Source organism: Podarcis tiliguerta, assembly GCF_965153285.1.
Source record: "Podarcis tiliguerta genome assembly, chromosome: 13".
Classification (NCBI taxonomy): domain Eukaryota; kingdom Metazoa; phylum Chordata; class Lepidosauria; order Squamata; family Lacertidae; genus Podarcis; species Podarcis tiliguerta.
Genome location: NC_139546.1, coordinates 6,863,118 through 6,877,034, shown reverse-complemented (window position 1 = coordinate 6,877,034; position 13,917 = coordinate 6,863,118). Strand labels below are relative to the sequence as shown.

Here is a 13,917-nt window from a genome sequence, read left to right as displayed (position 1 = left end):
AAGGGGATTAGATCCCACCACTGATGGGAGAGAAATATGTGTCTGATTAAAAAGAGGTGAATTCTGCATACTCAATGGAAATAACACTCGTCATGGTGCATATCTTGGCTTCCTGGCCAATCCTTGCGCCAGCTGCACATTTGGTAGCTTAGCCTGCAAAAGAGGAGACTGAGAAGAGCTGGGATAGCCATTTTCAAATGTCTAAGGGGCTGTCAAATGGAAGATGGAGCAAGATGGACCTGAACTATTGGATTCAAGTTTTATGAAACTAAGCAGGGATAACTTTCCGACAGAGCTGTTGAACAGTGGTAGACTCTCCTTCCTTGGAGGTTTTCAAACAGAGGTTGGATGGTCATCTGTAATGGATGCTTTAGTTGAGATTCCTGCATTGCAGGGGGTTGGACTAGATGACCCTTTATAATTCTATCAATCTTCAGATATAGAAAACAAAATAAGCCAAACTGGCCATTAAAGAAATATTGGACCAGATGGCTTAAGCAATTTATAGTGATTCGTGTTAAACAATTTATTCTGTGCTTAGCATTGTTTGCCTAAACTAATCATAGCAGATTAGCCTTTGAAATGTGTAAGTCGATCTGATTCCTCGATCATAATGTTTTTAGCTCTGTCAACACCAGCTGACATTTGCTGATAACATGGCCAAGTGCAAATAGTCATCTCTAATATGGGCTTTCCACTTGGGAAGGGGGTTAGGAAGGAATATTATTAATGCCTAAACCAAATTCACACAATCTAATATCTGTGTAATTCGTCTCTATCTTATAGCTATATCTAGACAGATAGCCATGCAGCAAAAACAGAATCTTTCGTAATATGGCACCCTGTGAGAGACCAAAATTTGGCACCCCCAAATTTCTCAATTAAGGATCTTCCTGATTTTGTGCCCCCTCGTCTCAGCACCCTGTCAAGACCACCCTAAATCTGGCGCTGCTTGTGGTACCATAAATATTAATAAATGTATTGTGTCATAAGTGGACCACAGTTCACTCTGTCATGTGCATGGAGTGTTCTGATGGTGGTTCTGCTAATATTGATGGGATGATCAGCCTCATATAACCAATATGATTAAGGCTGATGTGCCAGGCTTAGCTAGGTCACCCGTCCCTCTCACCTTGGAAAGAAGGTAATCTATTGTTGTGCCCTAGTCTACCTGATGAACTCAGCATATGAAGAGGCTAAACTGACCCTTCAGATTTTGCTGGACTCCAATACCTATCAGCCTAGCCAATGTGGAAAAAAATGGTCATGGACGATGGGAGTTGTAGTGCAACAATTCTAATGTGAACAAAGGGGAGGAGGATGCTCTGGCAGTTGACTACAAGAGTGAATTTCAGATAAAGAAAATTAAAAGGGATTGTGGCGTTTGCCCTTCTAGGTGTGTGACATCATACTGGGTTCATAAGGAAAGGGTTAACTAATTGTAAAATGACTAACCAATGGGAATCCAAGGGGAGGAGTTAGAGTTAGAGTTAGGGTGGTTGAGAAGTCAGTCTGGAGTTAGAGAAGAGACAGAGAGGATAAGTCTGTGGGTTGGGCTAGTCTGATGTGAGAATCTGTTAAGAGGAATCAGTCAAACAGTTGATATACAGTGGTACCTCAGGTTACATACGCTTCAGGTTACATACGCTTCAGGTTACAGACTCCGCCAACCCAGAAATAATACCTCGGGTTAAGAACTTTGCTTCAGAATGAGAACAGAAATTGTGCTTCGGCAGCGCAGCAGCATGCGGCAGGCCCCATTAGCTAAAGTGGTGCTTCAGGTTACGAACAGTTTCAGGTTAAGAACAGACCTCCAGAACGAATTAAGTACTTAACCTGAGGTACCACTGTAATCAGTCAGAAGGTATTAGGAAGTTATAGGCCGGTAAAGAAACTAAAGTTAAGATACTGACAGTAATATTATCTGAGAAACCATAAACTTGTTAATGCTTATAAAATAAACTTGTTTTTTTTGGTTCACTTTTAACAACTGTCTGGACTCAGTGTTTTGCCCGAGAGTAACGGGTTGGTGGCAGTGGGGAAGTGAGCACAGTGGTGGCACAGGTATCAATAGACAGTTAAACGCCCGGGGACACTGTGTGATCGCCACAGGGATAACTACTAGCAACAGTAAAATGGGCAAAGTGACCAGCTTCTCCATCAGCTATATACTATGATTTGTGTAGATTTTTCAAAGTTTGGGGCTATTTCACATTTCAGACACCTGCTGAACTGAGTTCAAGGAAATCATGTCTGTTTCCAGAGGCTTTGTTTACTTGCTTATTTGGTTGTGTTGTTGTTGTTGTTGTCGTCTATTATGTTTTCTATCTGATCCATGTATGCAATGTATCTTTTGCAATAACTGCTTACCTCTCATTCTTCACTTTCTTCATTTGGTTCCTCAGGAACAGCCTCTACTTTTCTTCTTCTTCTTTTTTCACTGAAGAAGGAAATTCATCTTATTGTGCAGGAGTGAGAAAAGAGGCAGGTTCTGACATCATGGCCATTCATGGGATGTGAGGCAGTTGCCACCTCCCACAAGAACCATAATCCCCCAAGTCCCAAGCTTTCATTTTATAACAAACATTAAATGTCTAGCATTTGTAGAACCTGAGATACGAGGCAAAGTGTGCAGGTGCTATTCCCATTTTCGTGAGGAATTCCCCTATTCCCACCTTTGAGTGTTTTACTCCCCCTGAAAAATTCTTGTGGATGCCCATGGCAGACATTTCCCTGTCTACACAACTTTTAAAGGTACTAAAACATGTTATCACATGATATATTGTGAAAACATCCTTCCTATACCATAAACTTATATAATACTCACTCTACCCCTCCCCAACCCTCTGGGAACAAGTTGTTTTAAACCCTCCCTTTCCTCCAGTAAACTAAGGGCTGCATGGATGGTTCTGTGAGGAGAGGTAGGGATCTTCACCAGAGAATTTACAGCACTCTCGCCAAACCAGAATTCCCAAGATTCTTTGGGGAAATGAAACTGGAATAAAACTGATACTGCAGCATAGATTCAGATGCAGAACATGCATACTTGGTACAGACCTGCACTGTGGATTTTAGCAAGTGCAGACACGCTCATTTTTAATCATTTGCTATCCCCTTGTGTCTTGCTTGTTAAGATTGTAAGCCACCAACAAAGAGTTGTGATAGTTTATTGTACTTTTCCTTCTCCCTCCTCCTCCTCAAGTCAAATAATTTGAAGACCTGGAGATATCTGCCTACCTGATACCGCAGTCAAATGCAATTCTCATTAAGAAATCATGTACAGGCAATCGCAAACCTCCCCTTTTCACATAAGGGGTGCAATAAAAACCAAAACATTCCATTAGAATCCTCATAAAGAAAGGAAAAAGTAAGCAACCTCGGGACTTCTGAGTGAATTCAGGTAGGTAAAAGATAAAGGTGACCCCTGACCATTAGGTCCAGTCGTGACCGACTCTGGTGTTGCGACGCTCATCTCGCTTTATTGGCCGAAGGAGCCGGCGTACAGCTTCTGGGTCATGTGGCCAGCATGACTAAGCCGCATCAAGTGAACCAGAGCAGTGCACAGAAACGCCGTTTACCTCCCTGCCGGAGCGGTACCTATTTATCTACTTGCACTTTGACGTGCTTTCGAACTGCTAGGTGGGCAGGAGCTGGGACTGAGCAATGGGAGCTCACCCCGTCACGAGGATTCGAACCGCCGACCTTCTGATTGGCAAGTCCTAGGCTCTGTGGTTTAACCCACAGCGCCACCCGTGTCCCTAAGGTAGGCAGGGTAGCAAATTCTCTTTCCTTAGCCTCATAATTAAAAGGAGATCCACCCAGATACAGAGGCACATTTTCCATTGTGCCTTTCCATTGCATGCCATGGGATATGGGTACACTGCTTGGGGGTACTTCTGGTGGCCTCAGTAACACAGAGTGCCTTCCATCCAATTCAGTTGGTGGCCCAGCTGCACCGCTATCTGGAGAGGGATAGCCTAACTTCTGTTGTTTATGCCAGGCATCCTGAAACTCAGCCCTCCAGCTGTTCTGGGACTACAACTCCCATCATCCCTAGCTAAGAGGACCAGTGGTCAGGGATGATGGGAACTGCAGTCCCAAAACAGCTGGAGGGCCAAGTTTGGGGGTACCTGGTCTATGCTTTGGTAACACATTACAGCATGGGGCTGCCTCTGAAGACAGCTCAGAAACTTATCTGGTGCTGAACTCGGCCGTTAGATTGCGCACTGGGGCAGCATTTTGAGCATATAATGCCAGTTCTGGCCCGACTGCACTGGCTGCCGATTAGTTTCCAGGCCCACTTTAAAGTCCTGGATTTGACCTTTAAAGCCTTGAATGGCTCAAGACCCAAATACCTCAAGGACTGCCTTTCCGCATATGAACTGACCTGGATCTTGCGTTCACCATTTGAGGCCTTTCTCCTCCATGAAAGGTCCTGAGAGTGGCAACATGAGAGCGGGTCTTTTCTGTGGAATGCTCTCCCTGGGGAGGCTCATTTGGCACCTTCATGAGACACCTTTAGGTGCCAGGCAAAAGCCTTTGACTCAGTAAAAAAAGCTATGGCCATGTGTGTGGAAGAGTTACTGTTTTTGTTTGTTACTATGTTATGCATTTGTGTGGTTTTATATTGTAAACTGCCCTGTAATCCTTGGATAAAGGGTGGTATGGAAATATAGTAAATAATCAAAATATTTGTAGCTCTACATTTTTCTGGCCATATAATCAAGATCACTTCATCTCCAGTAGCATACATAAATTAAAAGACGATTCAATACAATTCCGACATGACATATGTCCAATGCAAATAATTCAATGCTTGGAGACCATAACAAATTTTAATGTGCATTTTTTACAGAGTAAACAGAGGGGCGCATTGCCATCTGCAAGGGCTCAGACCAGTGAAAAGTGATTGCATGGATTACAAAATCTCACATAGCACTGAATTACAAATTAAAATGAATGCGTTGTTGAAAAGGAAACAGAGATGTCGTTTGGTGGCACCACACTGAGATAATACTCAAACTGGCTTGCAGGATGGACCACAGAATGTCTATTCTGAAGTTATATCACACATACTGTAAGCAATTTACAGAATTTAAGTTAGGTTTGCATATACAGGAGTTGCAAAATTAGAGAAAACACATCAAAATAGAGAACACACACAAATAAAAGATGTATTTATAGAAACCTTCAAGTGCTCCCCAGGGGTTGGCAAGGGTCAGCAGCTGCCACCATCAAACAGGAAAGAAAGCAAGAAACAGTAATGGGAGAGGGAAAATCAAATGAAAGAAGATAGGATGCGCAGGAGAAGTCCCAACACTTTCTTCCGCCTCGTCCAGAAACATATAGTCCTCTTGTACAGTGAGCAGCTTTGAATTCTTGTCAGATTTGCTGCCTAGAACAAAAAGCACTTTCAACACAAGGTTGTGTTGTTTTAGATCTTGCAGGCCGGGATTTGGGGAAGGGGAAGTTTGGATTCTGCTTCCTTTCTGCGTAGAGTGGTGCTTATCCAAGTATAAGAACAAATGTTCAGTTGGATGATGCTAAAAATTTCTAGGCAACCCCTGAAGACTCAAGGGAATTCAATGCTCCTCTTCACTGAATCAAAAAGGAGGGGGGAAAGTGGAAGAAAATGTTGTCGTCAAGTTGAACAATGTTCTGTTACAGCACTCCAGATCCCCTCAAAGAAAAGACCAGTGGTACATTCCAAAGAAAGTAAGACTTGAAGAAACTATATGCTAGCCTCTTCTCTCCTTTTGCAAAAAAATTCTTTTAAACATTTTGTTTTTTGTGTGTGTGTCCTGAAGAAGGTGCTCCTTTTGTGTAGAGAATTAGAGTACATTGGGTGCAGAGAGGTGGTTGGAAGTTAGGGTCAACTTTGCTGTCCGCTCCGTAGGTTTTACAGGCGATTTGCTCTTTGCTTTAAGAAGAGAAAGTGATATTGGAAAAAGTCAGCACTTTTTAGATTAAAGCAAAGCACCCTTCACAAAGCCACAAACAAGAAGCAGGACAGAAAGTCCATGGCTTGTAGCTATCCTCGCACCTGCGGAAGAAGTTATAAGATATTCGCTCATCTTGCAGATTTCCAATGCTCCTTTATAAGGCTGTTTAAACACATACATATTTTTTTTATACTTAATTAGCTGGCCAGCTTGGCTCTTGTGCCCATGACTGTCTTGGCATGCACTGCAAATAACAACACATACAAAGTATTTCAGTCCCATGGAAGTTCTTTGCTTAGTTTTCTTGTATGCCTCTCTCAGTCTCAACAATGCAATCCGATTGCCGCATGGCAAAAGGAACAAACTGATATACCTTCCACCTCAAAGCATTTATTTTTCTTTCTTTAACACAAAGCATATATAAAGTCGCTGAGAAAGCAATCCCCTCTTGGCTAGAAAACACTTCCTGCAGAAATTAAGCAGGCAGCACTGTGCAGATTGTGACCCATCAAACCGAACACAGTCCAGGAGTGATGCGTTGTGGCTGTGCTTATCATAGAAGGCTTATCCAGCCCCCTGTGAAACAACACCCACAGCTGGTGGGTTGTGTCTGGCTAGGTGAGAAACAAGCTGTGCAGTCCTGTGCTAAAGAGTCTGTAAAAAAAAGCATTGCATCCGACAAAAAAGGATATGTTCAAAAATATATGTAGCATATATTTTTTCCTAAATGCTTATTATTTCAGGTTAGGCACTTTCCACTCAAATTAAAAACAATAATTATAATACTGGGAGTGGGGCAGAGCTCTCTAGTGGAAAATTAGCCTTCCGTGCAGAAGGTCCAGATTCAATTCTTGACACCCGAAAATGATCTTGGGTGGCCAGAACAGGGAGGAATTCCAGCCGCCCAAGGCTGCAGAGAACTGCCACCAGCCAGTCCTGGTGCAAATGGCTAGACTTGGCATTAGGTTGCTACAAACGTTCATAAAAACAAAATGGTGGTATGGCACAGATAGCTGACTTCTACATATCTTGCTGCCTTGGCTGGTAGACCACTGTCACACAGCTAGTAAACTGTGTTCAGTTAGAGCCAAACCAGATGTGTACTTAAATCTGGTAAAAAACAATGGGTTTAAGTGTGCCTAACTAAGTTTTGGACTGGATTAATGCCAGTGACATCTGAGAGCCTGCTCTTTTATATATTACAAAATTAGCATGGGCTAGCTCAAAGAAACATTAACAGGTGTGACTTGGGGACTGCAATGTACAGAACATTTCTTTCATCACAAAAATATGCATGTTAGTATGATACTATCATTATAAAGCACAATGAAATAACAGAATAACAAATATTAAAAGGTTCATAGAAAGTGAAGTGAGGAAGAATCTGCTAAATCTATTTCTTTTTTTCTTCTCTTTTTTGTTACTTTGATGATATGGCTGTGACCCAAAAGATTGTGAACACGTGGACTTTTGCAGAAATTTATTAATGTGTGTATACTACATATGGAAAAGGGGAAGTGGGACTGTATCACTGACTCCACCCTGATATCCTGAACTTTGGTTGTGATGCCCTCTCCACCCACATTATCTGCACGTTGAACACAATTTTTGCCAAGTGGTGCCTACTCAAGCTCAGCTGGGCTAAATGCATGGAGACACTCCTCTAATTGGCAGGTCCATATTCATGGCACACCTATGCAGGATAGCTCAGTTGGTAGAGCACAAGACTCTTAATCTCAGGGTTGTGGTTTCAAGACCCAGGTTGGGAATAAAGATTCCTGGAAGATTCCTTCCAACTATACAATTATATGATACTGTGATTCTGTGTTCAGCTGCCATGCCTCAGAGCTGCTTCGCAGTGATCACAATGAACATATAGACACCGAGGCAGCTTGATGCCCCAGAAGTACAGTCCCATTCTCTCTTCTCCATGTGTACTTTTCAAGTGTGAGCAACGTCTAGAATGGACACTTTCTTGTAATTAGCTATGACAGTTCTCATGGTCTCCTGACTATGGCCTATGTTCTTAGACATATTTGTCCCGAGGCTTGGGATTCCATTGGCCTTGAGAGGTTTAAAACACTTCAAGTGTATTGTTGTATGACAGCAAAACAGCCTTTTCCCATGGACATTTATAGTTTCAGAACTAAAAACTGGCACGTTAAGGTCAAGACTGTGCATGGCAAGAATCAGGTATGCACCCAGGTTACTGCCACCACATACACAGTTTATTTCGGTTGTAGCAGGTTTATTTGTTTTCATTTTATTCAGTTTCATTTTAAATCATGTTCGACAAGACATGTGCAAGTTAAAGCAGACCTGAATATGTAAATAAATTTAAAAGAAAAGGAACTTCATCCCGTTCATATTTCTCATTGAAATGTCCAAGATGTAGCATAGCAAATTTTCATCTTCTGCAATTATATGTCTACACACAGGCCTCCACGAATTTCTTACATAAAAAAAATCTACTGGTAGAATATGAACTTTTAAAGAAGAAAACGTTTGCCCTATATTTTGGAAATATAGGTCTAATCGCCTAGCGTCAGCAAAAGAGTCCAGGATTCAGTAGGCAATACTGCCCTGCCTTGCATTTCTATATATTTCCATCTTCCAGTGACTTCAGACGTATTCTTACCTATCAGTTTTCCCACCTCACATATCAATATTTCTCTTCCTGCTCTAAAATTACTCATCACCAACAACCTGAATTTTTGAAAAGAGCTTGGACCAAACTACACATGATTTTCAATCAGTAGCTGCTACTGCTCCACACCTCCACGCCATGTCTCCTGATAGAATGCCCACTCACACATGCTCCACCCGACAAAGAAATGCATCACCAAAACGAGACCAAAGAGGATGCAAATTTGCAACTGGTGATTTATATGTCTAGCTGCAAATAAATAAATAATGGCTATGTCCTTCCAGTGAGCACTAAGGAAATCAGCCCTGAGTGCTCACAGGAAGGACAGATCCTGAAGCTGAGGCTCCAATACTTTGGCCACCTCATGAGAAGAGAAGACTCCCTGGAAAAGACCTTTGATGTTGGGAAAGATGGAGGGCACAAGGAGAAGGGGATGACAGAGGACGAGATGGTTGGATAGTGTTCTCGAAGTTACCAGCATGAATTTGACCAAACTGCAGGAGGCAGTGGAAGACAAGAGGGCCTGGCGTGCTCTGGTCCATGGGGTCACGAAGAGTCGGACACGACTAAACGACTAAACAACAACAACAACATAACTAAGGTTTTTTAATACCGGAACTCGCCAAACTCAGTTCCGGCCCCTCTCAGATGGGCACCATTGCCATTATAAGAGAACAAGAAAGATGTTTATGGTGAGTTCCAGAATCTCTTTTTCTAGAAAACTAGCATGGGCTATCATAATACGATAGAAAGATTGTATGTTAGGCTTGAGGAACCCTCTCCCTCCCCCCGATGGCACCACGAGGCAGGGAGGAAACAAGAAAGTTTTTACGTATGATTTATTCAGTCATCACAGTCAAAAACAAAGAATTCCAGTCATTCCTCCATAATGGAGTTGCTCACACTGAGCTCCTCCCTCTTCCCCCTCTCACAACAACACCTGCTTCTATGGTGTCTGTCCGCGGACAATTGTTTCTGGGCTCTTTGTTCTTTCACCCTTTGGGGAGAAGGGGGGTTGGTTATGCTGTCCAATGACAGCATGGCTGTCCTGCCTCCCTTCCGCCTTCTCCTAACACAGCATAACTCTGCTGTTTGCCTGTCTCTGAGCTGTTAGCTTCCTCAAAGCCCTGCTGTGATTCAATGCAGCCTTCCCCCGCTCCTGCAGTGTCAGCTCCTCCTCCTCCATCTCACCCTCTTGAGTCCAATCCCTGACATTGTGTGAACTGGAGCCCCATGTGCCTGCTAGCTAAGTCTGCTGCCTAAGTCCTAACTGTTGAGAGGCAATTTCTTGGCTCTCCCAGTCTCCTATATTTAAACCGAACTTGGACCGAACAGCCCTTTCAATAGCAGAAGGCTCCTCCAAGTTGAGGGCTGTTCTCTGGAAGCCCTTCAAATGTCCTCTATGCACAGTCACCCTAGGTAAAGGTAAAGGTACCCCTGCCCGTACGGGCCAGTCTTGCCAGACTCTAGGGTTGTGCGCTCATCTCACTCTATAGGCCGGGAGCCAGTGCTGTCCGCAGACACTTCACGTGGCCAGCGTGACAAGCTGCATCTGGTGAGCCAGCGCAGCACACAGAACGCCGTTTACCTTCCCGCTGGTAAGCGGTCCCTGTTTATCTAATTGCACTTTGACGTGCTTTTGAACTGCTAGGTTGGCAGGCGCTGGGACCGAACGACGGGAGCGCACCCTGTCGCAGGGATTCGAACCGCCGACCTTTCGATCGGCAACTCCTAGGTGCTGAGGCTTTAACCCACAGTGCCACCCGCGTCCCTACAGTCACCCTACATCACCCTCAATGCTGCCCCACACCCTACAAACAGGAGCCAATGAAGTCAAACCATGGAGGGGGGATACACAGCATGATGACATCGCACCATGTGTCAGTTCTGAATAAACATTATTTGGGTGTGTGGGAATGTCGGCAACTTCCGTTCGTTAAAAGTAATGTGTACTTTCCCCTCTAAACCATAGTTGAAAATCAAGCACGTAAACTCATGCAAAACAAACATAGTTGCCTGCAGTATATTAATTTGCATACATTATGTACTGGATTTTGGGTTCCCATTGTAGAGAGTTTAGATTATGTAGTGGAATTATAGAGGGCTTAAGTCAGTGCCAAAGATAGATTGCATTTTAAAGATTGATTATTTGGGCCTTTTTCAAACATTACTTTTGAAACTAGGCATGGGTATTTCTAGAAATACTGTCTGGCATTTAAACTCATTCAGCTAAATGCCCTTCATAAGGTATGTTGGATGAGAAAGGGAACTTGGGCTTGGCTTTCTTCCCTTTGTTGACACTGTGGTTGTCAGCAGGAAATGGGACTTGTTCGGTCGGATCCTATGCATGCCTTTGTGAAACCGATTGGGAACATCTCCAGCACTAGGTCCTCTTTCAGTAAGTAGCTCAATGATTAATTATTCCTAAGGCAGCTGCAGTTGTTGAAATGGTTCATTTAACATATTGGAAATACTCTTCCTTTCCATCATTTCATAGGAGTGAGAGACAACTAGGCACTTAGTCCACAAATGTACATAAAAGGAGAAACAAATGAGATTTTATTTTTATAAGCTGTAACTTAAGGTGTGGGAAATGTTTTTGACACAGTGTGGGTGCAAGTTTTGCATTATAGATAGAAGGAGACTTCCTTTGGCAGTGCAATGCTTACAGTTGTCAATTTCGATGGGAAGACTTGGGTTCAAATCTCTGCTCATTTACACAGCTCCTCAACTCGCCATGAGCCATTCATTCCCTCTCTGTCAGCCGGCCCCACCTCATACAGTGGTTGGTGAGCATAAAGTGTAAAAGACCATGTACACCATCCTGAACTCCTTCAGGGAAGAACGAGATTTTAAAAAATGAAACAGATGAGCAACGCACTCTTTCTCAACCTTCCCCCCCCCCCGCCCTGGTATGTGATTTGCGGCATGAGGACGAAGAAGAAACTTGCGACATAAATATTTTTGAATTAATGAATGTGAAACATTTGAATATCCTGAGAGAGAAAATAAGGAGAGTGGGTGCTGAACTGCCCCTACCATAATTCATTATGGGCTGGGGATGAGAGGCAACCCTTCTTGCCATCTGTCTCTGCCCAGAGTACCTACTCCATGGGTTAACTGAGAAGCTGAAGTTGCCTTCACTGCAAGAAGCCAAGTTACAGGGAACCAGGTAGAGGGCCTTCTCGGTAGTGGCACCCGCCCTATGGAACACCAGATGTCAAAGAGAACAACAACTACCAGACTTTTAGAAGACACCTGAAGGCAGCCCTGTTTAGGGAAGCTTTTAATGTTTGATGGACTACTGTATTTTAATATTTTATTGGAAGCCACCCAGAGTGGCTGGGGAATAAATATATTATTATTATTATTATTATTATTATTATTATTATTAATTTGGAGAGGGGGTGTGGGGATGCACATACAGTTTACCTGCTGCAGAATTGCAGCCTGTCACGCTGCTTCCAGCGACTCCCACGGCCAGTTGCCAGGAACGTACAATGACAAGGAATGTTCTTACTGTCCGCTTTTTATTCAGTATTTACAGAGAGAGGCTTTAGAACCCAGCCTCTTGGATAATGACATTGTCCCGAGTGAATCTACTTCCCCCGTCTCTCCCACTTCCTCATTCATCAAGCACAACGTCTCTACTACAGATGCTGAGAAGTACCTTCTGTCTTTGAGCTCTTTGCTCTCCTACTTTCAATGCCTGCCGGGTTCTGGGAGAGGGAGGGTCTGGAATGCTTTGTAAAGACACTGAGTCCATCAGCTGTCACTCCCCTGTTGGTGCTTCTTCTTCTTCTTCCTACTCTCCCATTATTTCCCAACTTTCCCCCTCATCTTCCTCTGAGTTGTGACCTCCCTCAAACCCTGTTGTAATTCTGAACTGTCTTCCTCTTCTCCAGAAGGGTCACCCATTCCTCCTCTGCCCAGCCTTTGATATAGCCAACCATATTGTCTCTACTGTCCTATGTTAGGTGGTCATAACCTCAAGGGAGTAGCTGTCAATCTTCCTTGGCCTCATCTGCTCTCAGTACATTTTAATCTAGCCAGCTGCAGAAACCCATATGATTTTGTATTGGCATATGTGCCATGACATGGAACTGCATCCCAGTCCTCAGCATCCATGTGTCTCTCCCAGTGTCCAATCATGTGGTGGACTTCCATGCCTCCAGGTAGCTGAATGCAAGTCAGCACCCCTTTGCAGATGTCTGGGCTTAACCTGTGGACAAAAGGGGGTTCGGCTAGAGCACTGTGTGCAATGTCAGGGTTCAGATCAAGCACCAGCAGCCCAGCATCAGTCCCTTGTATACCCATGGATGTTGTACGCATGGGTAATGTATACACAGGGCTACAATTTGAGCATAAAACCAGGGAACATTTGATGGTCTTTTGCATGAGTTTGAAAATGATTCTGATTTTCTGCTATTGCCCTGCAGAATTAATTAGAAACAGATTCTCGGTGTTTCATTGTGATTCCTCTCAGTGCCCCATTTCTTCTTCACCCACATTCTTCTTCTTGCCCTCGTTTTCCCATAGCCAGTGTGGTGTAGTGGTTGAGAGCGGTAGTCTCGTAATCTGGGGAACCGGGTTCGCGTCTCCGCTCCTCCACATGCAGCTGCTGGGTGACCTTGGGCTAGTCACACTTCTCTGAAGTCTCTCAGCCCCACTCACCTCACAGAGTGTTTGTTGTGGGGGAGGAAGGGAAAGGAGAATGTTAGCCGCTTTGAGACTCCTTAAAGGGAGTGAAAGGCGGGATATCAAATCCAAACTCTTCTTCTTCTTGTTCTACTGCCCCTGGATCTTTTTCAATGGCATCTCAATGTCATGTCTAACATGAATGGCCATGAAAAAACAAACAAGCCAACCCACATGCATTCCTACAGCAAGCAGGATTCAACAGCAGTCTCAGCAAATGAAGCCGAGGAGCGTTGCAGCAAATAAAGAAATATTTTAGCCCTTCAAAATGTCTTCAGTGCCTGAAGAGACTCGCTACTAACACACGTAGGAGTCAGTCATATTGGAGTGGCAGCGCACATTGTGTCTGTGCTGGAAACTTCTCTGCATCTGGCCAGCGTTATTGTGGAGGGATTTTAAATCTTTTTCATTCCCTGCCTGAGAAAATAATATTCGCTGCATTATAATTAAAGTGGGGAGGGGAAATACAATACCAACACAGAGCCTTGATGGTTATGAGACCTTTGCATTACTTGCAGAAATGTGAGTGAGGTTTCAAAACATAACTTAATTACACCCACTCCTCTCCTCCCACATTCCTGATTGCTACCTTTTCTGATACAGAACAAAGCCCTTCCCAGCTTGAGACCT

At 43.7% G+C, this 13,917-nt stretch overlaps 1 protein-coding gene across 3 annotated transcripts in view; it reads right to left on the bottom strand.

Moving 5' to 3' along the window:
- Nucleotides 1-4,821: 4,821 nt before the first annotated feature.
- VSTM2A (V-set and transmembrane domain containing 2A) overlaps nt 4,822-13,917 on the bottom strand; it is a 44,531-nt gene continuing 35,435 nt past the window's right edge. Inside the window, exon 5 of one of the 3 annotated variants that reach the window (XM_083408016.1) lies at nt 4,822-6,186. In XM_083408016.1, the coding sequence (XP_083264142.1) occupies nt 6,140-6,186 (47 nt within the window). In that variant the 3' untranslated portion in view covers nt 4,822-6,139. The remainder of the gene's footprint in view (nt 6,187-13,917) is intronic. The other 2 variants (XM_083408015.1, XM_083408014.1) reach the window with 2 other exon arrangements.